The 25,919-nt window shown below is 33.9% G+C and overlaps 1 protein-coding gene and 1 pseudogene across 1 annotated transcript in view; one reads left to right on the top strand and one right to left on the bottom strand.

Moving 5' to 3' along the window:
• The window catches only part of COL3A1 (collagen type III alpha 1 chain), a 38,523-nt gene extending 20,279 nt beyond the window's left edge, over window positions 1-18,244 (bottom strand). The window contains exons 1-13 of the mRNA XM_061185743.1: window positions 18,040-18,244; window positions 8,018-8,220; window positions 7,713-7,763; window positions 7,162-7,275; window positions 5,796-5,876; window positions 3,969-4,022; window positions 3,451-3,504; window positions 2,637-2,690; window positions 1,927-1,980; window positions 1,710-1,763; window positions 967-1,020; window positions 503-547; window positions 310-363 (exon numbers count right to left, since the gene is read on the bottom strand). Coding sequence (XP_061041726.1) covers window positions 310-363; window positions 503-547; window positions 967-1,020; window positions 1,710-1,763; window positions 1,927-1,980; window positions 2,637-2,690; window positions 3,451-3,504; window positions 3,969-4,022; window positions 5,796-5,876; window positions 7,162-7,275; window positions 7,713-7,763; window positions 8,018-8,220; window positions 18,040-18,118 — 951 coding nt within the window. The 5' untranslated portion in view covers window positions 18,119-18,244. The remainder of the gene's footprint in view (window positions 1-309; window positions 364-502; window positions 548-966; window positions 1,021-1,709; window positions 1,764-1,926; window positions 1,981-2,636; window positions 2,691-3,450; window positions 3,505-3,968; window positions 4,023-5,795; window positions 5,877-7,161; window positions 7,276-7,712; window positions 7,764-8,017; window positions 8,221-18,039) is intronic.
• Window positions 18,245-23,788: 5,544 nt separating this feature from the next.
• On the top strand, window positions 23,789-24,125 carry LOC133091717 (large ribosomal subunit protein eL33-like; annotated as a pseudogene).
• Window positions 24,126-25,919: the final 1,794 nt, after the last annotated feature.

Genomic DNA, 25,919 nt, shown 5'->3' with positions numbered 1-25,919 from the left:
AGGGAAATTGTTGAAATTCTGATAGGTACAGCAATGATCTGATGTAGAAAGATTAGATTCTGTGTTTTACAGAACTGAAGGCAAATTAATGCATAAATATGCCAAGCTAACACGTTAAAAAATCCTCAACAGATAATAACTATAAAACACTTATTTGTTTGCATATAATTATGGCTAAAATCTTTATGGAGGTGACTTTAAATGCAATTTTATAGAAAACTTCTTGCAGATTGTCACAGCCTGAAAACTGACTGAGACACTTCTCGGTGACTCGGGTTGTAATTGTGTAATGTCAGTAAGAATACTCACTGCAGCTCCAGGAAGTCCTGGTCGTCCTCTCTCACCAGCAGGCCCTCTTGGACCCTACAGAATAAAATTAAAAGGGTGGTCTTATTTTAAACTAGATATGTGTGAGAAGGGTTGGAGAGTGAGCGAGGTAAGTTTTGCGTTGGGTGGAAGTTAATAGTAAAACTGAAAATTGTATGATAAGAAACATAATTACCATCGCTCCAGGAGATCCATTTTCACCTGGAAGGCCATTTTCACCCTAGAAACATGTAAAATGTGTCACCATTTTGTATAACAGGAGGAGAAATTTATAACTTTTTCAACACAGCATATTATAAAAAACATATGGAACCAAGAAAAAGATTACATTTTAACAACACCAAATTTTTGTTAGCAATCTTATATGCTATAAATCTCAGTTTTTGCATTTTAAAAACTTGAGGACTAAACAGAAGTAATCAACGTGTTACTCTGGGCTCTCAATCATTTCTAATCTAGACAGTTCAAGTTATCAGCTTTCATGGAAGTTTTAAGAGAACATCTCAATTAGTCGCTGTTATTTAGCTCTTAAAATGCAAAACTCAGGTATGTTTTAGAAAAAGGCAAACCCTAAAATATAAATCTTAAATATAGCTATATTATTTAAATAAATTTATTTATGATTTTGTTGTGATTTACCTTTAATCCAGGAGCACCTTGTTCGCCTTTTTCTCCGTTTCGTCCATCAAAGCCCTTTGAAATAGATAAAAGTAGTAAAAATATTAAGATCTGTTAACAATTCAGAACAGTTAAAAACTTAACATTAAATTTTTTATAGCTAGCTTTACCACATATTTTCAACATTGACATGAATAATTTAAAACTCTTTAAAACTTTAAAACTTTAAAAAAATTTAAAACTCTTTTAAGTGCATTGAAGACCTTGGACATTGATTTTACAGTAAAAAACATGAACTAATTAGAAAGTACAATTTAGTCCAATTAGGAATTTGCTTTAAATGTAGCATTAAGGCAAGTATCAGTTTTGTAGATTTTTATGTCTATGAAGTTGATCAATTTTTGGCTCAGCTGGTTTACTCTATCTAATGTTTTGCATAGAATAAGTCATTTGATTCGATCTGTAAATCATATTGACTAAGTCAAGAATAGTTCTCAATAGTATATTTTCATCTTTTCTGACAGTGGCAGTAAGAAACTTACTGTTTTGCAAGTATTTTCCATACACTTAAAATCAGCTTTATTACTTTATGTAAAATAACTAGTTGATTTGGTCAACAAATAAAGTTGATAGACTTAGAAAATCAAAACAACTAGTCAGAATCAATCATTTTTGGCACACACTCAATTGTCCAATAAAATTGGTTAGGTAAGTAAACATAGCCAAATGCAACAACTTAGAGTCAATTTAGAAACTGTACTTACTCTATGTCCTTTCATACCAGGGAATCCAGGCATGCCAGCTGGACCTTTGACACCCTAAAAATAAGGAATAAAAAGGATATTAATGAACTTTCAAACAGACTCACAATCAAGTAGTAAAAATGCCTTCCCTTTTTAAGTTTAATTTAATTATATAATAATTTTCAATCTAAGATCATTGTGATTACTCCAACTAATTCATTGCATGCTGAAGACTTACTGGAGGGCCAGGCAATCCTCGCTCTCCAGGTCGTCCGGGTCTTCCTGATTCCCCCTAGGTGGAGAAATAAAGAATATATGGGAGCTTGTGTAAGAGAAAACTCATTGTAACCAATTAGTGAACGGATTATTTTGCATTTTCCTCACCAAGGACTCATGAAAATGGTTGGACTAAACATATGGTTGTGAGAACAGCTTTCCTAGTAAAAGGAATGGGGAGACCTTCTCCCACCTTGATATAAACTTATAAAAAATGCAGGCATCACTCCAAACAAGTATTATGACCACCTCTCAATCCAGTGGGAAGAATTTGCCATTGGAAATTAAATGGAAAAGAAAGACTGGCATAATATTAATTGTGTTTTTAAGTTTTCAAGTTCGTAAAAAACTGATACAAATTTCTTTATTACAAGAGACAGAGAGAAGAAGCGTCTTCTCTAGTTAAGTGATGTATTCACTGGATGGCTCTTCTTGACAGAGTCAAGAAGCACATTTGGGGGTTTTGTTGGTTTGGAATTCAAAAACTGGTATATGTAGCTATGCAAATACTATGTAGATATTCAGAGATTAATATGAGCTAAAAAGTTATTAAGATATCAACAACTTTTTGAGTAAGGTTTTTCTCTTTGAGATCCTAGAACATGGGATATACTATTTAGAATATTCCAACTTGAATTTTGCTGTATCCCCATTCAATTCTTAAAAACTTACATCCTTTCCGGCAGGACCTAATGGACCTATAGCACCAGGAGGTCCTGGAGGACCCTGAAAAAAAGGAAATAAAAAACAAATATATCTGTAGATTTTTCTGTTACAATCAATTTATTATTCTAATTATGTGTATTTCTAGAAAAAAACTCCTTTTAAAAAATACAATCAATGTTTCTCATCATGAAAATGACACACTGAGTTAATAGTATACCTATATTAAATCCAGTTGTTACTGTTTATTAAACGTATTTTTTATGAAAATTTAAAGCACCATGTATCAGTATTTTATATCACATGTGTGTATTTATAAACCCAAATGCACTTCTACATTTTTTGAGATATTGAAATTTTTAATGTATAGGTATTTTCAAATATTTTGAAATATTAAACTAACTTCACCTTATTTACACAGCATGTTTTCTCGGTGGACTTTGTTAGACTATGCTTATTTCTACTAAATTAATTTTAAAATTATATTTCAGAAGAGTAGACATGCAGGTGAACTGAGTGGCTACAGGATAATTAATCCATATTTAAGAGAAAGAGGATTTGTATTCGCACTAGGAAGTGGACTGTGGTGGTGGCTAATTAGCCAGGAAATTCCTAGATTAAAATAGTAAGTGTCTCTAAGATATCTAAACCATTGAGTCCAAAAGATCTTTGAAACCAGTTCAACAATCATAAAAGTACAACTTATTATTTTAAATAAATTTGATCTATATTTTGTAGCATTCGACGGTTATGTTTTAGAAAATGAAGGTGGTTTCTATCTAGAACTGTTAATTTATTAAATATAGATAAAATTGTTACTTACTGAAGGACCAGCTTGCCCAGGTTCACCAGGGGGACCTTGGTATCCTGGAGAACCCTAGTGGATAGAATAATACGTAAATATTTTTAAACTAACTTTTAATCTTCATATGATTCATTTACATCTTGAAGACAGTATGAAATCAGAATTTGTGAATGTAGTCAGCGAATTTTATTCTAGTTTATAAATATTGAAACCACAATTTTTCAGATCAAAATAGAGTTAATTTATTCCATTCTACACACTTAATTCCACTGAAACTGAATTGTTTCAGACTTGAAGCCATATGACAAGCAAATTAAATATGTGGTTTAATTTTACCAAGGTTTTAATTGCTAATAGTTAAAAGGAACTAAATGTGAGATTCCAACATCTTTGAAGGAATGATAGTTTCTTGGTTGCTACTTCTCTACTTAATTGAGATTATACATGCTAGAATGGCAAAATTACAGCAAGATTTGTATTAACTTGATTCATATAATATGCATGAAGAAGAAATCACCATTAATGGCTATACTTACAGGGGAACCAGGATGACCAGATGCACCAGGGGGACCGGGTGGGCCGGGTGGACCCTGGAACAAAAATTTGAAGGATAAGTACAAAATAAATGCATCTGCAATACACTTTAACCAGGCATCAGAGATGTCTCTGTTTGGAATGATACTGACATCTATAAAAATGAGAACAGCATACCTCATTATGTGACAACTATTCATAGATTAATTAATTTTGAATGAAAATCTCATCACAAAAACTTCACTCTAAATGAAATTCTCTCAGAGTCAAAAAAATTATTGGTGTTATAAAATGTTGACCTGAGTTCCCCAAAAAGTGCATTCAAAATCTGGAAAAATCTATACAAAATGCTTTGAGAATCTCTGCAACATTAGGGGGATACTCGAACTGGTGAAGAAGCATATTTTTGCCTGGCAGCTCAACTCAATGTGGAAGAATATTGATCTGCATACTATAAACCCCAGTTTCTAAAAATAATGATGTAAATCAACCCAAAAGTTCTTAACTATATCACTGAGGTGTGTTGATATGAAGATTTAGATGCGTATGTAAGATTCATCATATGTGGGACAACAATAAATTATAAATGATTCATCATTGTTCAGAAATACAGGTTAAACTAGAAAATCTTCAGCTCTGTAGCACACTATTTATAAATACTGATAATAAATTTATAAAACTAGAGTTTCTTCTTAAATTTTATCTTGTAACTTTTTTTCTGGAATCTTAATAAGTAGTGGATTTTTTAGTTTTTTAGGTTTTTTTTTTAGTAAAAACAGTATATCTGATTGAAAAATAGGATTCATAATGTGAATGTAGCTGAGTAACAACAGATGTTTACATTTACATAGTTAATACAATTGTCCTTCTGGTTTTAAAATATACACAAAAAAGTCACAGGTTCTAAAACTTTAAAGATGAGTAAAATTCTCTTCTTACAATTTACTTTTTTTACCAATTAAGGGTCTTTCTTTAACTGATCATTTCGATCTAATAGCTGAAATTTTATCCTCTCTAGTTTTAGAAATCACAGCTATGGGGTCCAATGATCTGGGCAGCAATCTTCCATAATCCCTGGGAATCCAGCTTCATGTCTCATTTACACATACATACTTGTTTCTGGCAGTAAAATGATAACCTTCCATAGTACTGCTCCTCCTAATGGCTATTCTTCAACAAAGGTCATTTACATGGGACACCATGCGACAAGCACACGTGCCTAGGTTTCAATGCTTTTTTGCTATTTTCTTCTATCAAAACTGCAAGTCATTTACATTGAAGGGAACCCTTTGCATACAACGTGAATTGATATCATTTACAATAGATGAACTTAAATACTCGATAAATTCTGGAAATATTTGTATTTGATTTCAGGATTTGAGGTGAGATGAATTGTGATATTGGATTGTCAGCAAGTGAATTGTCATCTAGAAAGTAGCATTTGAATAGTGAACAGACATTGAAAGAAGGTTTTGAACAAGTCAGGTGAGAAAAAGTGGAAGTGAAAAATAACAAAATTTGGTTAAAATTAGGAAATATAGGAGTGTGAGACCTAAGTATGAAGGCAGGTGTGCCCCTGGAACAGGTGGTTTTGTAAAGAAGGAAGAAGTGGCAAAACAGGCGTGAAATAAGAGGCAGTGAAGAAAAAAGATGAGTTAGGAAAGAAGGATCATGATAAACCTACCATTTTCTTTCCCGGCCTTAACAAAGAATAAGCTATTTTGTACAATTCTGTCATAACACTGTATTACTAGAAGAACAACCATTCAAGATTTAACAGAGTGGAAGGCTAAATTATTCTCTAAATGCTGACAAACACTTGTACATACAGCTGGCCCGGGATAGCCTGTGAGTCCTCCTCCTGCTACTCCAGACTTGACATCATATGCCTCATACTGGGGAGAATAGTTCTGTAGCAAAGAGACCAGGTAGATAAGATCATGTTGATATATAGATCATAGTTCTTTTCAGAAGCATTTAGAAGAAATGCATGCAACATCTGTTCACTGATAGAAAGTTTTCGGCATGCCGGAGAGTGTGGTATGTATTAATGAATTATCTTGCTAATTCTCTCTCTCTGTAACTTTAGATATTAGATGTCTTACAGAAATACTTGCCTATGCAATGCACAAATCTTTCAACTGACTGTATGCAATTTGTTTCTAAATAATTTGTTTCTATATGCTCTTACTAAAAATATTTCTAAATGATATCTACAGCCTTAGAAACATAAGATCATAGACGAAGGCTGAAAGACCCTTGAGATCATATAATCTGACTTTCTTACTTTGAGCAGAAAAAATGAAGATGTCAAATTACTTTCTCAAAAGTTAATGATACAAGTAAAATTTATATCTCCAGTTTTTGGTTAATGTACCTAACAGATTCGCCAAAAAGTAAACATCCCCATAGAAAACAAGCACGAGATTTAATAGAAAGGTTCATGTGTTTATTGGATTGTTTTGGAAATTATTTTATTTTGAATTCTAGCAATGGATTCTGTTTGGTACCAAGATAAGAATAAGTTAGACTATATCCTTTGCTTCCTGTCAAATTGATTTTTGAAAATCTTTTTTTTCAACCCACAGTGATTTGTATATGTGTTTTCTAATTTCTCCTAATTTCATGCAGTAGAAATGTTGTCTTATATATTTGTTTAGTTATCTGCTTTACACGCAGAGTTAGTGGGTTGCCATGCTTTTGAAGAGGAGCAGGATATGCTCTGAAGGCTTGGCAAGAGTAGTTGCATAGGCTTGAATAATCCTCTGGACTTGAAGTCATTAAGGAGTGTTCATAGCTCTTCAGCTGCTTTTGTCCAGACTTTCAGAGGCTTTACCATCAGGATTATAAGGGGAATAGTTACAGCAATTCCTAAATTCTCTAGGTTAATTCTTTGGGGAGTTGATGGTTCATTTTTCAAACATAATGCATATATTATATGCCTGCTTAGAAGCTGGGAAATTTTGCAAAGATATAGTAACAATACCATTAGAATTATGAGGAAAAGTGAATATTTATAAAGCACTTAGAAGAGTGCCTAGCATATATAAGCACTAGATGGGAATTTGTTAAATACACAAAATCAGAGAATAGATATAAGAAACCCACAGAAGTGAGATGTAATATAGACTAAAGAAAAGAAAATGAACCAGGTAGTTTTAAATGGGACAACGTTTTAGTCCTGGAATTTATTACCTGGTTACCAGTAGGGCATGATTCACAGATTCCAGGAGGGCCCGGAGAACCAGGGGAACCTGGCAGGCCTGGAAGACCAGGATCACCATTTCTCCCAGGAATACCAGGAGGACCCTAAAAAAAATATCAGAGATAAAAATAAACAAAACACTGAAAAGTCCTAGTGATTTAGAATCATTATTAAATTGTAGCTTCTATGCTTTATAAGAAATCAACATAAGGGATACGTTTTCTTGGGAATCTATACATTTTTACCCAAATCATGTGAATAATTTCAGTGTAATTTATTCCTTTGTATATTGACCTATATGTTATTTTTCAAACCAATAATAGGGATGAAGACATTATACAAAGTTGGGGAAATCTGAATCTTTACATGCACAATTATGGATTCTCATTTTGAGTTATCATGTGTCATTATTTAAATATGTGGTACTAAAGGAAATGTATACATGATGAAAGTTCAAATATGGAAAGGTTATTAGAAGGGAAAAAAGGAAAGCAAACTCATCAAGGAACTAATTTCCTCTCACTGTAGAATGTTTACTTACTGGATCTCCTTTGGGTCCTTGAGGTCCATGACCATTAGGAGGGCGAGTGGGCTAATAAATGGAAAAGATACAGATTAAACAAGACATAGATAGGAACAATTTTCCCATGAAGTGTGTCCCAATTTCTTATCCTAAATTGCATCCAATCCCTGGTTTTTAACAGGAAGGTTCACCTTTTACTGGTAATACCCATGTGATTATTTGCTGGACATTACTTTCACTTCCTTTCAGGCTCCTATGACATAGGAACTATTCATGTATTTAAATATGAATCTTGAGTATGTACAGATTTTCTTTAAACTCACAGCTGTTGGAGGCTGTGGGCAAACTGCACAACATTCTCCAAATGGGATCTCGGGGTTGGGACAGTCTAATTCTTGGTCATCACATATTATGTCATCACAAAGAACAGATCCTGAGTCACAGACACATATTTGGCATGGTTCTGGTTTCCAGACATCTCTATCCGCGTAGGACTGACCAAGATGGGAGCATCCTCCTTCAACAACTGAAAAATAAGAGAGATGGTGTGATATTTTGCACGTTCAAAAAAAATCCAAAATTAAATTATGAAGAATATCATGGTCTTCCTCCATAATTTGGTAAGTAGTAAGAGACTGCTTTAAATACCAAATCTGTTTATTAACATAAAATTGGTATACCAAGGTAAACTTTCCTTAGGGCCAGTAGGTATTTTACTTTTGCTTGTAGTGAGAATTTAACACCAGTGGAAATCTGACAATCACTTAAACATTTATTTATTAATTGTGCAATTGAAAACAAGTTTTTCTATCTAATTTCTATTCTTTGCTTTAACTATAGATGGGAGCATTAAACTATAAAGATGATTTTGTCACTAACTCTGAAGACTTTCTGGATTTTATTAACCTAGTTGAGAAATTCAGGGGAAATCTGAATTACTCTTGGCAACAAAAAACTCTTCCAGATTCCTGGGAAAATCTTAACAAGTCTTATTGTATGTATTGAATATCACTGCTAGCTCTGTTGGGCATTAGTAGGTCAACATAATATGATATAATATAATATATTGTATACCCCATATGGATGTAAAGAGGTTTCCAAATCACTAAAAAAAAAAAAAAAAAAAGTTTTTTTAAACAAAAATTGGCAAGGAATGATAGGGAAAAATATGAATCATGACCATGTGTATTTGTGGCTTAAAATGGTCAAAAATTTGCTTCAACCAAAATTTTAGACTTGTTTCCTAATTATATGTAAGATACTGAAATTTCAGCAGCTATTAACAATGAATCAGCTTAGGGGTTGCCAAAATAAAACCAGGTCTCAATTCTTAAAGCATTAGCTGTGGACTGTGCTTGAATACAACTTTAGCTCTTGAGGATTACTATGATAGCTTGCCAGTAATTGAGAAAATAAACTACGAGTTTCTAAACATCTGCAAAAATTTTTGCCAACAACAAATCATATACTTGTTCAGTATTTGTATTTTTGTAAGACAGTGAAATTTTATTTTCTCAGAGCCCGAACTTTTGTCTGTTGAAAGAGGCTTGCTTGGGAGAAGGCAAGTCGTTTAAGAACAGTTTTTGGTGCCCTGTGGCCAAGAGGCCTTTGAGAGAGTCCTGAGATTTTTCTACCTGGATACTACATACAGCCATGAAGATCACCTCTTCAAGTTCCCGTTTTTATATCCTCTCCATACCTGAAGTAATGCTAAATATTTTGGGTATAGAGGTTTGGCTGATTCAGTAAAGAAAAGTTCACAAAAAAAGGAGAATTTTAGAATCTAGGTACTCTACAGCATACCTCCCCTCCTCATTTCCATCTATGTGTGCAGATACAACTTTAATGATCTTGTGCCACACCCCTGATGGATTCAAGAAGTTTAAAAGTCTCTTCTTGTTACAATTACCCAATGTGTTTACAGCTAATAAAAGAAAGTATGGTTGTTTAACTGCAAATTTAAGTAGGCAAGAAAGAATCTGCTTATTTTAAAAAGTTATTTTAGTTCCTCCTCCATGTTTGAAACAGATGAGAACATTGGAAAGAAATATTGTCTAAGCTTTTAAAGGAGCATTCCTTTATACTTTGTGAGCATAAAAGCTGAATGCCAAAATGCTTACCTCATGTGAATGAAGTAGGCCTATTTAAATGGTGTTTTGAAAGATATGCTTAAGAGAAGTGTAATCTTTTTCATATTATTATGAACAGTAGTAATTTAAAGGATCTAGGCATTAAATTTGTTCTCTAAGCAGAACTGACATATTTAGGAACTAAGTTCACTGGTTTTCAGAAAAGGCCTGAAAATTTTGATGAGATGGAAGGTTGTTTAATAAAATTGCATGACATGCACTCTTCAAACTTTACACTGGCTCCCTTTTCTTAAGATGAATTATTTTTAAAAAATTTCTCTAAATTAACATTATATGAAGTGTCCCAACAGATTAGTTTTAGCTCAAGATTTTTTCCCATTAATAATGTGGATATCAGGCTTCTCAGCTTCCTTGAAGATATCACTAGTATACAGAATATTGACCATAGGCCAATATATGTTTGAAATTTGCTAAGAGAGTAGATTTTCAGTGTTTTCACCACACACACACACACACACACACATGCACACACACGTAACTATGTGGATGTATTAATTAATTTGATTGTGGTAATCATTTCACAATGTGTATATATATCAACTCATCATGTTGTACACCTTAAATATATACAATTTCATTTGTCATTTATACTTCAATAAAGCTGAGAAAAAAAGAAGAAAAAGATACGATCAGTTTATACTAATACTTTTTTTAGCTCTTTGTCTTTGGGTCAAGAATATCTTTCTATATTTAACATAGGACCTGTTTTATAAAAATTAGCTGTTGGATACTGATGGCATATTAAAGACAAATGAAGATAACAGTTAAAACTAGGGTCAAGCATGTTGTATTTTAAATATCTTCTCTTCCTGTGTTCTTATTCTGCTTTAAAATTAACATAAAACATTTTCCCTTGTGTATTCATCCTCCTATATTTGTGTCTCATTGAAGGTACTATCACAACCTAGAGATACGGTATTTTACATTCCCTCTGCAAACTTTTAAACAAATGAGCATAATATTGACATTAAAGTTGTAAATGAATTTTTTAGAATTGGGGTTAAACTCAGCGTTACACAAATGAAAATTATTTAGCCTTTTGTTTCCAAATTTTATTAGAAGCCATGTGTGTTATGCTTTTTAAAACATAGAGATCTCAATATAAAGGTTGAGTTATTTTGGTGTATTCTCTTTTTTTAAAGGTGATGTTCTAAATAAAAGAAGAAAGGTGGAATGCTTGAAAAGTAAGAATTAATGCACTTTTGCTTATTGCCATAACTTATCTCACATTCATTTGAAAGAAATCTGGCTCTCCTGAAAAGTCAGTTCCTGTAGAAACTTGTAGCTGAAAGTCAGACTTTTCTCTGCAGTTCTACCTCAGTCACCCTTGTTGAAAGAATGGAGAATTTTATGTAGTTGCCTCTAACTTTGTGTTTTGTGCATGACAAAATATGGTTGGCAATATGTTCTCTCAGAAGCTAAACCTATTACACAGATGTCTCATGGTCCTCAGTTTTAGGACCATAGCCTAGTTATATATGAGAAAATCATGGCAGAGTCAAGGAAAAAGGTGTTTTGTTTTCAAGAAGAATAAAATGCTCTAGTTAGCCACTTGCAGCGTTTAGAAATAAAATAGAAAATGGAATTCAGAAACAGTAGTCATCTCATATTATTCCCTTCTTTTTTTAGATATCTAAATTCAGAGCAGCTTTGATGAAAAAAAATAAGATACATACTTTTGTAAATATGTTAAAGAAAAGGTAAATAATCTCATTTTTACTGCTGGACAAGTAATAGATTTCCCAATTACTTCCTTTATTGTTACTGCTTAAACTAAGTCTCCCTGTTCCAATGTGTAATTAATTTTAAACCCCACCTCTCATGTCACTTAGTGACATGTACAAAGAACTGTCCTGAAATAAATTTCTCTGTGGTCACTCAAACAATGCATTAGACTAAATCATCATCTAAGTTCTAAAACAAAATGAAGCTAGTGTATAACATAATCCACTCTTTGACTCTTTTATATTCTAGCTCTCTGTTTTGGAACTTTAGAGAAAAATAAAACCAAGTAACATAATTTAATATTTTCAGATGTTCTTAAAAGCTTTCCTTTTTGTTGTTTTGTTTTCCATTCTCCAAATGTTAATTTATGCTGATTTGATAGAATTTTACTGTAGTGACTAAAAAATAATGCAAGCTATGTTTGTCTTCATTCCATTTTTGGAGTAAAAATAATATGCCCTAAAGCATCCAATCAAATTGTTAATTTAGCTTGAGTGACAAGTTTAATTCTTCTCTCTTCTCTTCTTATTGAATCCTCTTCAGAGAGAAGGTTTTCTTTCATCTGAAAATCTAAAAATAACGGATGTGATATGCAAGTTATCATAACATTATTTTCCTGTTACGGTAGAAAGTTGAATATTTTGTAAGTGTGAGCAAAAGGAATTCATATAGCTTCCAACTGAAATATGTTTGGCTTTTAAATGATACTTATGTTTGAAGAACATACATTTTTAATAAATACGTTTTGGCTGCTTATTATTAATCAGAGTATGTTAAAGTATGTTAGATGAATTAACAAAAAGGACTGAAGGAAATATCTGTAGACCTAAGTAGATAGATAATTTCAATTTTAAAATGTTTTGCATGGACAAGGTAGATTCTTCTTATTCTTGTCCCCTACAAAAAAAAAAAACCCAAAACCAAGAAATTTTATGAATCATCATTTCTAGATGTTTCCTTGTTTTATTCTTTATAGTTATATGATTTTTATGTCTCCAATTAGAAATTTCCTTTAAGGTGGTTAATATTTTGCCCTGTCAAAAATAAAAATATTAGAGAATTAGAATTAAAAGTATCATATACCTAACCATCAGCAATTACGTTATAATATAATCTGATTAGTGATCAATTATAGGAATACTGAGGAAAATATATTCTACTTGTATAATTACAGTTGGCAAACATCTTTAAGTTTTATGTCTGATAACCAAAATGTTATTCTTACCTTCCTTATCACTAAATCATTAAGTACTTTAATTTCTTCCTTACAGTAATTTTATTCTCCAGTGTTAGTGAAACTAATACTAGGCAGAGTTTGTATCTGTATCTCTTATGTTGCAGGCCCTGTTATGAGCGCTTTGCATATCTATTTTACTTAATCTTCCCACAGGCCCTGTGAGGTGGGTGTTGTCATAATCCTCATTTTACAGGTGGGAAATCTGAGATACAGAGACATGAAGTGATTTTCCCAAGGTTTTCTATGGTAAGAGGTAAAGCTAATATTTGAACCTAGGAAAGCTGTCTCTAAATTCCATACTCTTTAACTACTACATTCTATTCCCTTTCTGCAGTTTCAAGGGCAGGGTAGGATTAAAGAAGTTAACTTCAAAGCTCTGTCCCATTATGGTTTCTAAATCCTGCAAGCTTAAAATCAGAATCTAAAAAGACAGGGTTTATTTTTTGTTTTTTGTTTTTTTTTAAGGAATAACATTTTTCTGCAGAATATCTTTTCAATCTGGCCTCAAAACGAGAAGATAATATCTGGAGTTGAATTCTGTTGTTTATTTTCTCCTGACCTTATGAAAAAGAGTTTAATCTCCAAGACCACCCTAATGACATCCAGACCACCAACAGGATTAACCGGGACTGGGAACTCAGCATACATTTTACTAGATACAGAGAAGCAGGATCCTATCAGCAGCAACAACAATAAACAGATAGGGCCTATGTATCCAGTGCCAAAAAACATATTTAGGATGTCTAAGATTGATTTTCAGAAAATACAGTTACTAAATGATTCATATTAATGAACTTCTAACTTCATTAAAAGCTTCCCTTCTGAATTTGGACATTTATGAACACACCAGGCAGCTCCAGAGCATTTCTCTGATTTTAATTAACTTGAGAAACACAGTCCCTGTTTGCTATCCTCCGCACCAAATACTATAGAAAACAAAGTTTTGGAAAAATAAATGCCATTTTACTGAAGCAGTAATTTCTTAATGTGACTTTTCACAGCAAATTTAATTTTTAATAGGTTCTGAATCCTTTATGTTCAATGTTTACATCTTTGGGGCACTTTAATTTTTGTCCTCTTCTTTGAACTTTTCATTTTGTTCACTAAGATTACATTTTAAACGGCAGTTCTTGACCTCAGTCATGGAAAATACAAGGGTTTTATTAGTTAATCTGAAAGGAATCCATTTCTGCTGTGTTTTCATTAGGCACAGACAGAAATTCTAGTGTTTAATGTAACTCCCCAAACTGCAGTTAACAAATGATTTGTGTAAGAATTGCTATCTTATTTTTTCCGTTGTCATCTTGACATGAAACAGGCCAAGTTTCCCTTTTGAAAACTCTAGATTTTTTTACATCATACCACCCCCCCTCTTTTCTATTTTATTTTATTTTTTCTTTTGAATGTAGAAAACAACAGCACTACACTTTTTTCTAGGAAAAACTGTTTTACGAGAAACAGCCCACTGAGACGTTTCCAGAAAGTTATTGTAGACCTGGAAACTTTACAAATGTTCTTCATGTCCAGCAAAGGCAATAACATCTTTCATCTTTAAAACTTTAACTCTTAAGCAATCCACTTTAATCACTTCAAGGTGGTGAGATCATCTGATGTTACAAAATGAAAGAACTGAGCTACATAATCTTTGGAACTCTGCACCAGTCATCCACAATGGAAACCATGGGGTTTCAGTAGATGGCACTCTTCTCCCTGAGTGACTACTCAAGTTCTGGCATGCAACTCTGTAGGTGTGGAACAGAGACTTTTGTGAGGGCTTTTAGTCTCAACTCTACTCCTAGAAAACTCATATCCAATGCTTCTTGATTTTTTATAATGAGCCTGTAGATAAGACATCAACCCAAGAATCTGAATTAATTAGAAGCACATAACCACAGTCTTTCTTTTCCAGAATTGTTCCAGTGGCTTTGTTCTTTTCTCTTACAATACAGAGATGTTTAATTTCAGAATTTAATCAGAATATCTATTTACTTAGAGGCCTTTAGATCATCTGATGTCGAATACTCTAGAGGTGGGGAGGAAATGCAAGGTATCATTAATGAAAAACACAAAATTTTGTACCAATACTTTATTTTCTTGGAATTTATATTTTTACAGAGCTGAAGATAATTTCTGCTTAAATTTTAGATGAGCCTCCTATTTAAAAAGTAAATTTAGCAGTTCAAAGTGTGCTTGATCAGTTACAAATCCCCTCTTAAAGCATAATGGAAATTAGTGTAAAAGAAAATAGACTCTCATAACCTGTGATAAGGAACTGATTTCTCTGAGTCCATTTACAGTGGACTTTAATTCTAAAACAATTAAATGCCCACAGTTCATTATCACAGTGGAATTAGCCGAGTAACTAAATATAAGCTCAAACATTAGAACACTTTGAATTAAAATTAAGTTTATCTCCCTGCCCTAATGAAGCAGTATTACTTAGTAATAACTTTTTATCCTTTTATCTATTTAATAAGCAGTAACTAAAATATGTCAAATAGTCCAAAAAATCAGAAACTTGACAAATATTCACAAAAATAGTTATATATTATATGTGGAATAGTTATATATGGAATTTTGAAAGTGGCCATAACATTCAAGCCTATTTCCTAAAAGTCTTTGAATATTGCTACCATGTGTTTGTGTTTGAGTATGTGTGTTTGACAATATTTTATCAGTAATATACCTGTTTTCTTAGGAAAGTAGTGTTTAATATTTAAAATTCACACATGTGATATTTTAAAATCTCATTATAAAGTACGGAATCCAGCTGTGTAACATCTATGTTGGCACTGGTTATGCAAATGGTAACTGTCTGTCAGCCACTAGGTGGCAAGTCTTTGTGCTTAAAATCTGGCATGTTTATAAACTACAGGAAATATAAAATAGAACATATTTCTCCATTGGTAGAAGAAAATACATGAATTAGATAGAACTTTCACAGATTTGTAATAAGACCAAAATTCTTTGTGAGGACATGTCTTATGCTCTAGAATATTCGTGTGAGTAGACTAGAAGTTAGTGGTTATTGGAGCTGTTCTGTTTCTGGGATTCTCAGGGCATTTATAAGAAACCCATACCCCAGAACTATATATGACTATTCTCAATGTGCTGTATATTCAACCACCTCCTGTAACCTCCCCAAAACTAATCTACCAGCATTTTCTTGGTCTTGTTTTGTAAAACCTCCAGGGAACATAAGATATTACTATCTCAAAAAAAACTTAAACATCTTTTTTCATGAGAAACAAAAGCAGTAAACTGAACAAAATCCTTTACTACTTCTTTTGAGCATAAAAGCATACAAATGGATCAGCAAAATTTCCTAGTTTTTTATTATAGTCTGCAGCTAAAGGGAAAATAAAAAGAACTTATGTGATATAAAGATCCTGTAGGTATCAAACACTTTTTTCCCCTCTAAAGTGGGATTGAGAAGAAAAATAGCCATAATGATTATAAAAGATTGTAACCACCAGGCAACCACAAATATTTTGTCACTCTTTTGAACTAAACATTAAAGGTTTGTAGTCTTTCCAATAAATGAGAACTTTGTGATTTTTCCCACAGAAATTAGCAGAATTTAAGGATTTTTAAAAACGTAAAAGTCTTGATTGAGGTGGAGGTGTGGTAGAAGTCATTTGGTATTTTAGCCAAGGACTAGGGGTTGTGGCATCTTCTGGGAGAATAGAATGGGGAGGGGAAGAGAAGAGGAACAGAGGAAAGAGGATTGAGAATTCAAGGGAAGGAAAGGGGGAGGAGGCAAGAGGAGGGAAGAAAGAAAAGAGATGGAGCCACAGGGAGGGCACAAGGGGATGAAGGAGGGGGTGATAGAGGAACGGGGGAAGGAGGAGGAGAGATGAGGAGAGATGGTCTTGCCTAGGAAGGGGGTGGGGTGACGAGGGAAGGAATGACAAGGGGGAAGAGGTCCAAAGGAGTCAGAAGGGGTGGAGAGATAAGAAGGTGGAGAAAGGAAGGGAGGAGAGGAAAAAGGAGGAGAGGAAATGAAGGGAACAAGGAATATGGATGTTTCTTTTCGTTTGTGGCCATGGGCTGAATATAACTGAAGAAAAATCATTGGGTGTTTCCCCCCTCCTTACATATACAACCTATAGGACATTAAAGATATTTGACATTAAAAATGAAAAACTGTTTTCAGACACCATGTTTGCAAAAACTATAGGTTTAAATGTAAGCATTTTTTTACTATGTGCACATAGAAATGAATGTGTAATGATTTCTTCTAGTATCTTCAAACTTAGCATTTAAAGACTTATTTCTATGAAAGTTTTAATTCCAATATGTCTGGTATTTTAATGACTCTGAGAAACATATGAATTAAAAGAAATATTTTCACACAGTAAGATAATGAACCAAACATGGTTTTGAGGAAATTAGAACATGAGAACCATCATTTGCACTTATTAGAAAATAGAACAAATCAACTTTTTGAAGTCAAAGAGTACTAATATCTTTACCTTGTTTGCAGAAAAGTCAAACATTCCTGTTGAAAATATTTTCATAAATATTCTCTTTGTCAATGTAAATGCAGTTAAAATGTAGAACATGCAGAAAACACTAGGCCCTTAACCATAAATTATTAGAAGATACGTATTAATCAACCATGTAAGTGCTTGAAACTGAATACAAACAGGAACAATGAAACTCTTTTACAGTTTGAACCCGTTTAAAGAACGTTGCAGATATTACCTTGTTGCCATTTTACAGAAATATATTTCAATGGTTCTAATAATGTGTAGTGTTTTCCTTTAGACTATCCTTAATGCATGCTATTTTTAAGATGCATTATCTTACTGGGTAAACAATGCTTAATGCTCTATCCTGACAAAGAATCCAGCATACAAAGGAGAGCATAAAGGTATTACAAGAGACCAATAACTTCCAGACTGCTTAGGGAAGCATTCCACGATGTTAACAATCCAGGAGGGGAACTTTTTAAAGCCATTTAAAAAAGTTTCCAGTACCGTTAACGTGAAAACAAGTTAGTACAAGAACATCTTTATCTTCAACAATCAGAGAACTTTTAAATACAAAACGGACAGTATTCTCTTTAAGCAAATGTAAAAAGCACCACCCTGGTCAGTTCTACGTTTCACAGCTGGGAGCTGACAGAGGAAATTAGCTTTTAGGAGACTGGTTTCCCCTTTATACTGATTTGTAAAGAGAAGTAAAGGCAAAAACCCCATAAAGTTTCTTGAAATCGGTACCTACTCACCTTCCTGTTGTGCCAGAATAACAGTGGGATGAAGCAGAGCGAAAAGTAACCAGGTCCCCTTTTGCACAAAGCTCGTCATGTCTAAATATCGGACATGAGACTCTTTGTGCAAAAAGGAGAAAAGCAAAGCAGCTCAGAGTAGCACCATCAGTTGTTCCCTGCCCTTCAGCACCGGGCCCGTCATAAAACTCAGCCACTGAGATTCCTGTGCTTTGGCCTTAAATAGGAAAAAGTTTGGCTTCCCTTGCTCTCCAGCCCCTTTCTGAAATATGAGAGCAGGACCCATCCCCTGAGCAGTAAAAGAAATGATTAATATGTCTTTTTCCCTTATGGAAGACACAACCCACAACTTAGGAGAAATTGCACATCTGGAGCTCGTGTCTATCTGTGTATGTATAAGTTTGTTCCATATTTTAGTCATACGTGTCTTTGCACAACTTAAGAATATATATCAAAAGGCTCTACCTTGAGTTTTAATAAAAGACTTAGATGTGGGTATTTTTTTATTTCCCCTTATTAACAACTGCATCATTTTGAGAAATTTCTTGATGCCCTTTTCTTGGGCATGACTAATTTGCCAACCTGATCTTCCTAGAAGACTTTTATATTGGGATTTTGCCAAGATCCACCCTAACTCAATTTAAATAGGGAACTGTAAAAGATTAACTGGAAGAAAAGCCTCTGTTTGTCCCTTTCATTCATCCACCCACTCTGGGTCCTGGAAATTCAGTTTCAGGCAAATGTCAAAAGACTAAGTATCTAAGATATGTTTGAATGGCATCTTAAAAGTTAGATACTAATCTATAGCTGTTTCTATTTTTCACAAATTTCTTTAGCCAGCCAAAGAGTAATTCCTTGTGAGAGTGCAAATTTTATACTGCTTGTAAAAGCTGAAACAGATTTTTCTAGAGGAAAATTTAGCCCTTCATGTCTTGACTTTGTAAGAAACAGAAAGAGAAAGAGCTTATCACATGAAATATCAAAAGAGTACCAAAAGTTCTCACTTTATCTGGATTGGTATAAATATTAGTATAAATATTTCTCAATTTAGACTTTTGTATGTATAATTTCCAGGCCACATTAACATAGCTTTTCAATGTATTTCTGGATATGGGGAGTAATTTCTGGGTCATATTTTAAAGAGGGGCAAATACTATTTATAGGTCTTTGATAAATCTTTGCAAGAAAAATGTGCTTGTCCACAGTACCAAGTTATTTCTATTAATCAAGATATTTCTTTATACCCTAATCATCAGTCCATAGTTCCTTCATTCATCTCTCTATTCTACATGAGCTATTCAATTCTAATCAAGGTCACCTGCATTTATTTTATTTTTTCCATGTCAACTTAGCCATGCCCATCTCCATGCATGTATGTGCACATAAAATTCTCCCCATCTCACACCAATTCATGGAAGTCACTTCTCTAATACCCAGTTCAAGACTTGCCTCCATTAAAACTGTTTTCATCTTCTTCTTTCTCTTTCTCCCAATTCATGTTACACAATGTTTTACTCAATTTACATGTTATTTGTATAATCGTAGGTGTACATCTATTCTATAAGAGAGGACAGTTGTACACTTGCCTCCCTACAGGCCCAGTTACTAAAAGCACAAAGACGTCCAAATGTAGATGACATCATCTGGTGACAGGAAAAGAAAACTAGTTGGACCAATCTCTTGTACATCTTCTGATTTTAGACCAGAGATACACTACTTAGGGAAAAAAAGTAACAATTGAACAGTCATGAAAATAAGCTTTGCTATTGGATCACAGTGGAGATGTTGGGGGAAAAGACTGTTATATACATTTTTCTGTCTTTCAATCATCTTCACTATATATTAAAAAAAATCCCCTTGTGTTCAAACCAATTCAGAAACATGATTCATTTTTCTCCTGGTGTCTCTGACACTTGCATAAAAAAATTTATGTACCTGTATTCATTACCTTATCTTATGTACATGATCAATAAAAGTTGAAATTTATTAAATTTCTTCATTAGAATTGTTTTCCAATGTGGAAAATTAGATACATTATTTTTAAAATAATGCTTTTTATGCTTTGTTTCAGGCATTACATATACAATTTCTATTGTATTTTTGGTTTGTCCTAAAATTCTTAATTTGGTTATCTATTCAAATAAAAGTTTTATACCCATGAGAAAAATTCATGATTGATGTACTCATTTTTAAAAAGTTAGCTGATATTTTGCACAAAAAAATAATTGTTGTGTTTTAAGGTATCCATGAGAGATCCAGAGATAAATCTCATACTCCAGATTTTCTGATTTGGCATTCTTCACTACCTCAAGCATATCTGGAGGTCCTGCACCAGGATCCTCTGTATTCTATGTCCCAGATCTTATTTTCCTCTTCATGTCAAAATGTTTTCTAATACGGTGTCTAGATGGATGTGGATCTCAGCTGGTGTCACGACTGGACAAAATACACACAGTGTTGAATTCTATTATGCAGTCCAAGGGCTGATGTCCTCGTAGTACTCTAGACACACATTGATTTCTATACATCCCTGATTTCCCTGATATTAACCAGTTCACACAGACATGTCATTTTGCTCTCTGGATCACATTTAGAGCTTTAACACAAATCTAAACACCTGCACCAACTAAAGCACTGATTAATCTGGTTCTCCTTTAACAAAGAGGGTGACTAAAACGATGAGGCAAAGCAAGGGTGTGGCAGATTATCAAACAAAAATTCAAATTTTTTCCAGTTCAGTGGAAAATGGAGCTTGGGAGAGATGCATAAGCACAGCTGTGATGAACTCAGTAGGCCGGTGAATGTCAGCAGTGCTCTCTACAATAGCGATAAGAAAATCAATTATCTCCATCATGAAAAACACATAGAAGAGAAGTCTCTCCCTCTCTTTCTCTGTTTCTCTCTCTCTCTCGTACTGCTTCATATATAACTTTCTTCTTTAAGCAAAGGAGGTGCATTTTTTAATGGACATTTTCTATATGCTTTCAAATCGCTGTAAAACCATTTAAAATGTATATGTGGTAAGATTCACTTAAAAACATACTGAATCCATAGCAGAATTGCAGCCTAAAATAGGATAACTTACAATTGTAAAATACAATGCAAATTTTCTTTGCTATTCCTAGAGAGGTGGGTCAGTTCACTTACTTTATGTGGTGAAAACATGTTTGGAGAGATGTGTTCCCTTTAAAATAATGTAAACAAATACCAATATGTGTGTAGTAGAGCCAAAATGTGGTTGCAAATGTCATGTTGTATTGAATGACTGGGGCACTTCTAACCACAGGTATATGTAAGATTGAGGCAGTGAGATTGGTAGTGGGACATGACAGGCAAATTTCTGAATGATTACTACGATCAGTTCTTCAAGACCCTGTAATTTCCTCTCATTCCCTAAAGTAGAGTTAATTGTCCCCTTATTTTTGTTCCTATAGAACTATATTGATAACCACTTCTCTTTAACCTAGAAATTTTACTTTTGGACAGGACTCTCACATTGCCTTGATGTTTAGTAAAATGAAGTGTGCTACACGTACTCATTTTGGAAACACTAAGTACCTCTATTCTTATCTATTTTTTATATCGTTTGCTGTTAAGCCTGAGGTTCTGCATTTCTCTCCCGGTATTTTTCAGCTGAAAATTACCCCAAGATTGAACAGAAAGTTCAATGAGGTTGCATGACCTCAAAATTACTCATTGGAATTGGAATTAAATAGCACGCTTTCCAAATTTTTTTCACCATGTTTTCCACTTGGGTTAGTCACTGATGTGGTAACAATATTTTTATGCAATTTAGGAATTGGGTGAATACATTTTTTTTTTCTAATGAAGGATTGTAAAAAGATGGAGAAAGAATACAGTTGTAGAGTTAATGACCAATTTAAAAAGAAATATTCTGATTTCGGCTCATCATTAATCTTTAAAAAGAAATATTCTGATTTCGGCTCATCATTTAATTTCCAGTGTTGCTGTAATTTAAGAAGTTTTGAGTAAATCCTCATTAATTTATACTGAATGATGAAGTTCAATCTCAGGGCATGCAAGAGAATTCACATCTGTGTTTGTGTGTCTATATGTGTGTCTGTGTATATGCTTATATATATACATGCAAATATATTTTTAATATATTCACATATCCTTTTAAAGGTTGACTAAAATTTGAGCAAGTAAAATTTCCTGGAAACTGCTTTAAAAAAAAATTAATTAATTAATTAATTTTTGGCTGCGTTGGATCTTCGTTGCTGCGCGCGGGCTTTCTCTAGTTGCGGTGAGCAGGGGCTCCTGGTTGCAGTGGCTTCTCTTGTTGTGGAGCACGGGCTCTAGGCACGCGGGCTTCAGTAGTTGTGGCACACAGTCTCTAGAGCGCAGGCTCAGTAGTGGTGGCGCACGGGCTTAGTTGCTTCGTGGCATGTGGCACCAGGGACAGAACCAGGGACCGGACCAGGGATGGAACCCGTGTCCCCCTCACTGGCACGTGGATTCTTAACCACTACGCCACCAGGGAAGTCCCCTGGAAACTGCTTTAATGTACATGTTTGAATTGTGAAAGTTTATGAAGTATTATGATTATGTCCTCCTGGAATGAAGTCTTTATATACTTATGTTTCAATGATATTTATTTGCCATCATAATTATTGTAATTATATTTGAAAATTCACAGAAAATTGGAATCTATCTCATTGCCTAACATACTGACTCATTCCAGAACAGTGTGATTACTTTATAAATTTTGTCACAAAGGTGACACAGAGTCTGGGAGTAACATCTTGTAGGAGTTCAGAAGTTCCCTGTTGGGTCTTCAGTTAACTTAATCATTCTCAGGATTGAAGCTCCACTCTGCAAATCCCACCAGACTCTCTATCAAATATAATTCGTCATCTGAGTCATACTTAGGAATTTTCAGCAGTATCCAACACAGCTGCAATAGCTTTTCAAATGAAGCCAATTCTGTCTGAAGATAAAAAGAAAGCCCAAACTACAATCTTCTGATAGAAGCATGAGATAGGCCAAAGCCAAATTTATTGGATTTACATGCTTCAAATGGAGAGTGATTTTAATTCCTCTCAATATTTTTATATTCAGATATTCCATGGGGGACCATATTTAGGGTCCCTTAATCCAAATAATTCTTTAGGACAAAGAAATTTAGAGCCACCTACTTCTCTCTCACCAAATAAATGGAGGTAAACGTGGCCTTTCCAGGTGTAACTTATTATGACTGTTACTCTGTACAACTAACCCCTCTTCAGGTCAGCATTACTGCTCATGTAACAAATATTCTGCTTGATTGTCTGAAGACTGCATTTTTGTCTATACATTAAATCATGCTTAAAGAAGCTTTATATTTAGGCATGTTATTGGCATATGGAATAATCCCAATATTAGATTCTTGGTGGAAGGAAGCTATGGTAAATAGGCTCCTTTTGTTCCAAAGGATGTGAGTGTTGCCCTCGGGAGTCTTAGCTTTCATGTGACAATGTCCATTTTTGTAACTTTGCTTTATATTTATGTTTATTTATATATTTATTTTATTCCTGCCTATAGGCTATTCTTATTTTTTATTCCCATCCCCTTTTAAAAATCATGCACAGCAGCAAACACAGTCCCGTGTAGATCATAGGTAATAGGTCATAAATGTAAAAAAAGAATGACTGGATTGGAATGAAGTAGTTGAAATATTAGGCATTCCCTTTCTTCCATCTTGGGACGTGTGGACGCCTGCTGGGAATAGAATTTCTAAAATGCAGATATGTCTGGAAGGTTGTGGTCCGAGGCCATTTTTGCTGGCTTAAGTGGGATCTCCAGAACAAGAGGGAATACAACACAGCTTTTCTTAAAACTGAAGATGCTAATGCCTGAAATAAAACTGAATTCTATTTTGGCAAGAAATGTTCTTTTGTGTACAAAGCAAAGAACACAGTGACTCCTGGTGGCAAACCAGACAAAACCAAAAAAATGAGGGGAAAATTCAGTCCACTTGTGCTCATGGAAACAGTGGCATGGTTTGTGCCAAATTTGGAAACAATCTTCCTGCGAAGGCCACTGGACACAGAATCCACATGATGCTGTACCCCTTGAGATTTTAGACTTATTGAAAAGTAAATAAATAAAAGTGTGGGGGAAAAGTTAAGTGTTTAATAATATAAGAATTTCTTAAAATTTGCAGGACCCATACCAAGAATCTGCCTCTACCCTTCATCATTTCACAGATATTAGATACATTTCATGAAGTGATTAGGTCAAAACATCTGACTAATGAGAATCGAATGGCTCTCTTTTTCCAATACCTAACATATTTATTTGTATCCATGCCTTTCCTTATGCTGCCTTCCTGTCAGAAACGAGCCTTCCTCAACTCCATATGCTCGAGTCCTACTCAATTTTTAACACCCAACCCAAACATCACCTAATTTAGGAAATCTCTCTGATCCCCCCTGTTGAGATAATTCTCCTCCTCCTCTAATCTTCCTTACCTTTCCCATGGCTCTTAGTTTCTTTTAATTTATAGTGTTTTATCTTTCTTGCTAGACTGAAAGCTACTGAAAGCAAGATTCAGGTTTAATCATCATTTTATACCCAATAGTAACTACTATAGTGCCTTATATAGAATATGCAGTTAATAAATGTCAAGTGTCATGATTTACAATATGAAACACTTAATCCAACAGAATGCATGTGAAGTAATGTTTCCTTTGTATCCTTTAGAACTCATGTAATTTTTAATAAATTAATTATTCCCAGTATTTCCATCACTCTGAAAAAAGAAAGGTCACTCTTTCCAGCACAGGAAGGCTTTGGATTTATAATGGGTTTTTAAGACTTCCAGATGTTATGAATTTATTTCTAAAATAGAAAAAAAAAGTAAACAATAGAACTAGTTAGCAAACAAATTGAAAACAGTCAAACTCTGTGTTTACCACAAGAATCACAAGTAAGAGACCACTAAAAGGAAAAAACAAACAATTTTTTTTTAAATGGAAAGAAACACAGGTAATTTGCCAAGGATGATAAGAAAGAAGGACAAGAAAGTCAAAAGTTAATTTCAAAAACAATTTAAATAATTGAGCTAGAAATGCATCACGATTTTCATCTGTTTTATTTTGGGGATATAAATTTTTAAATGACATATAAATGAGTATCATGAGAACAAAATACTTCAACGAGGAGTTCTCACACTTTTGAACTGTTTCACTTCCCTTGACTCAATTTCCTTGCAGTAAAAATTCTAAAAAGGAAAAAAAAAATACTGTAAAATAATCAAGTCATCAAAATACTGACATTTTCCTTCTCTTCCACAAATATAGGCACCCCACACATAATGTAAGACAAATGTTGAATACCTTTTCTCCTATTGCTTGCTTTATTGGTTTAAATTCCCTGGAGAAGTATGGAAATGCCAGTTGGGTTAGTTGAGTATGCCAAGGAATATATAGAAGCAGGTAATAGTATTCTTGAGAGGACCCCTGTGTGTAGGAGTTGGAATCCAGTTTTCGGTTGTTTGGGTCAAGGTCAGCTCCAAAGTGAGCAGCCTCATTGACCTAGATTCAGCATCAGGGTTGTATCACTCTTGATTGCTGCTTGGTGTGAGCTGAAATGGTCACTCCTAAAATATCAGTTAGGGTATGACTGGCAGTGAGAGGCCAACAACTAAAGGTTATAGTTGGAGGCACTATGTGATCAAACTGCATAGGATTGTATGAAAATTCCTCGGCCCTCTCCATCTCCCAATTTGAAGTGGTGTACTTCAAATAAAAGTACGTTCCAAAAAAACGTACATTTATGGTGGGGAAGGGAAGAAATAAGAAAGAAATATGTTTTCTAGTTATTAATTGTGATGACTAACTAAGAAGAAATCCCAAGCTAAAATAAGTCTCTTGAAA

This window comes from Eubalaena glacialis, chromosome 1 (genome assembly GCF_028564815.1).
Source record: "Eubalaena glacialis isolate mEubGla1 chromosome 1, mEubGla1.1.hap2.+ XY, whole genome shotgun sequence".
NCBI lineage: Eukaryota > Metazoa > Chordata > Mammalia > Artiodactyla > Balaenidae > Eubalaena > Eubalaena glacialis.
This window is presented reverse-complemented; position numbering and strand designations above follow the sequence as displayed.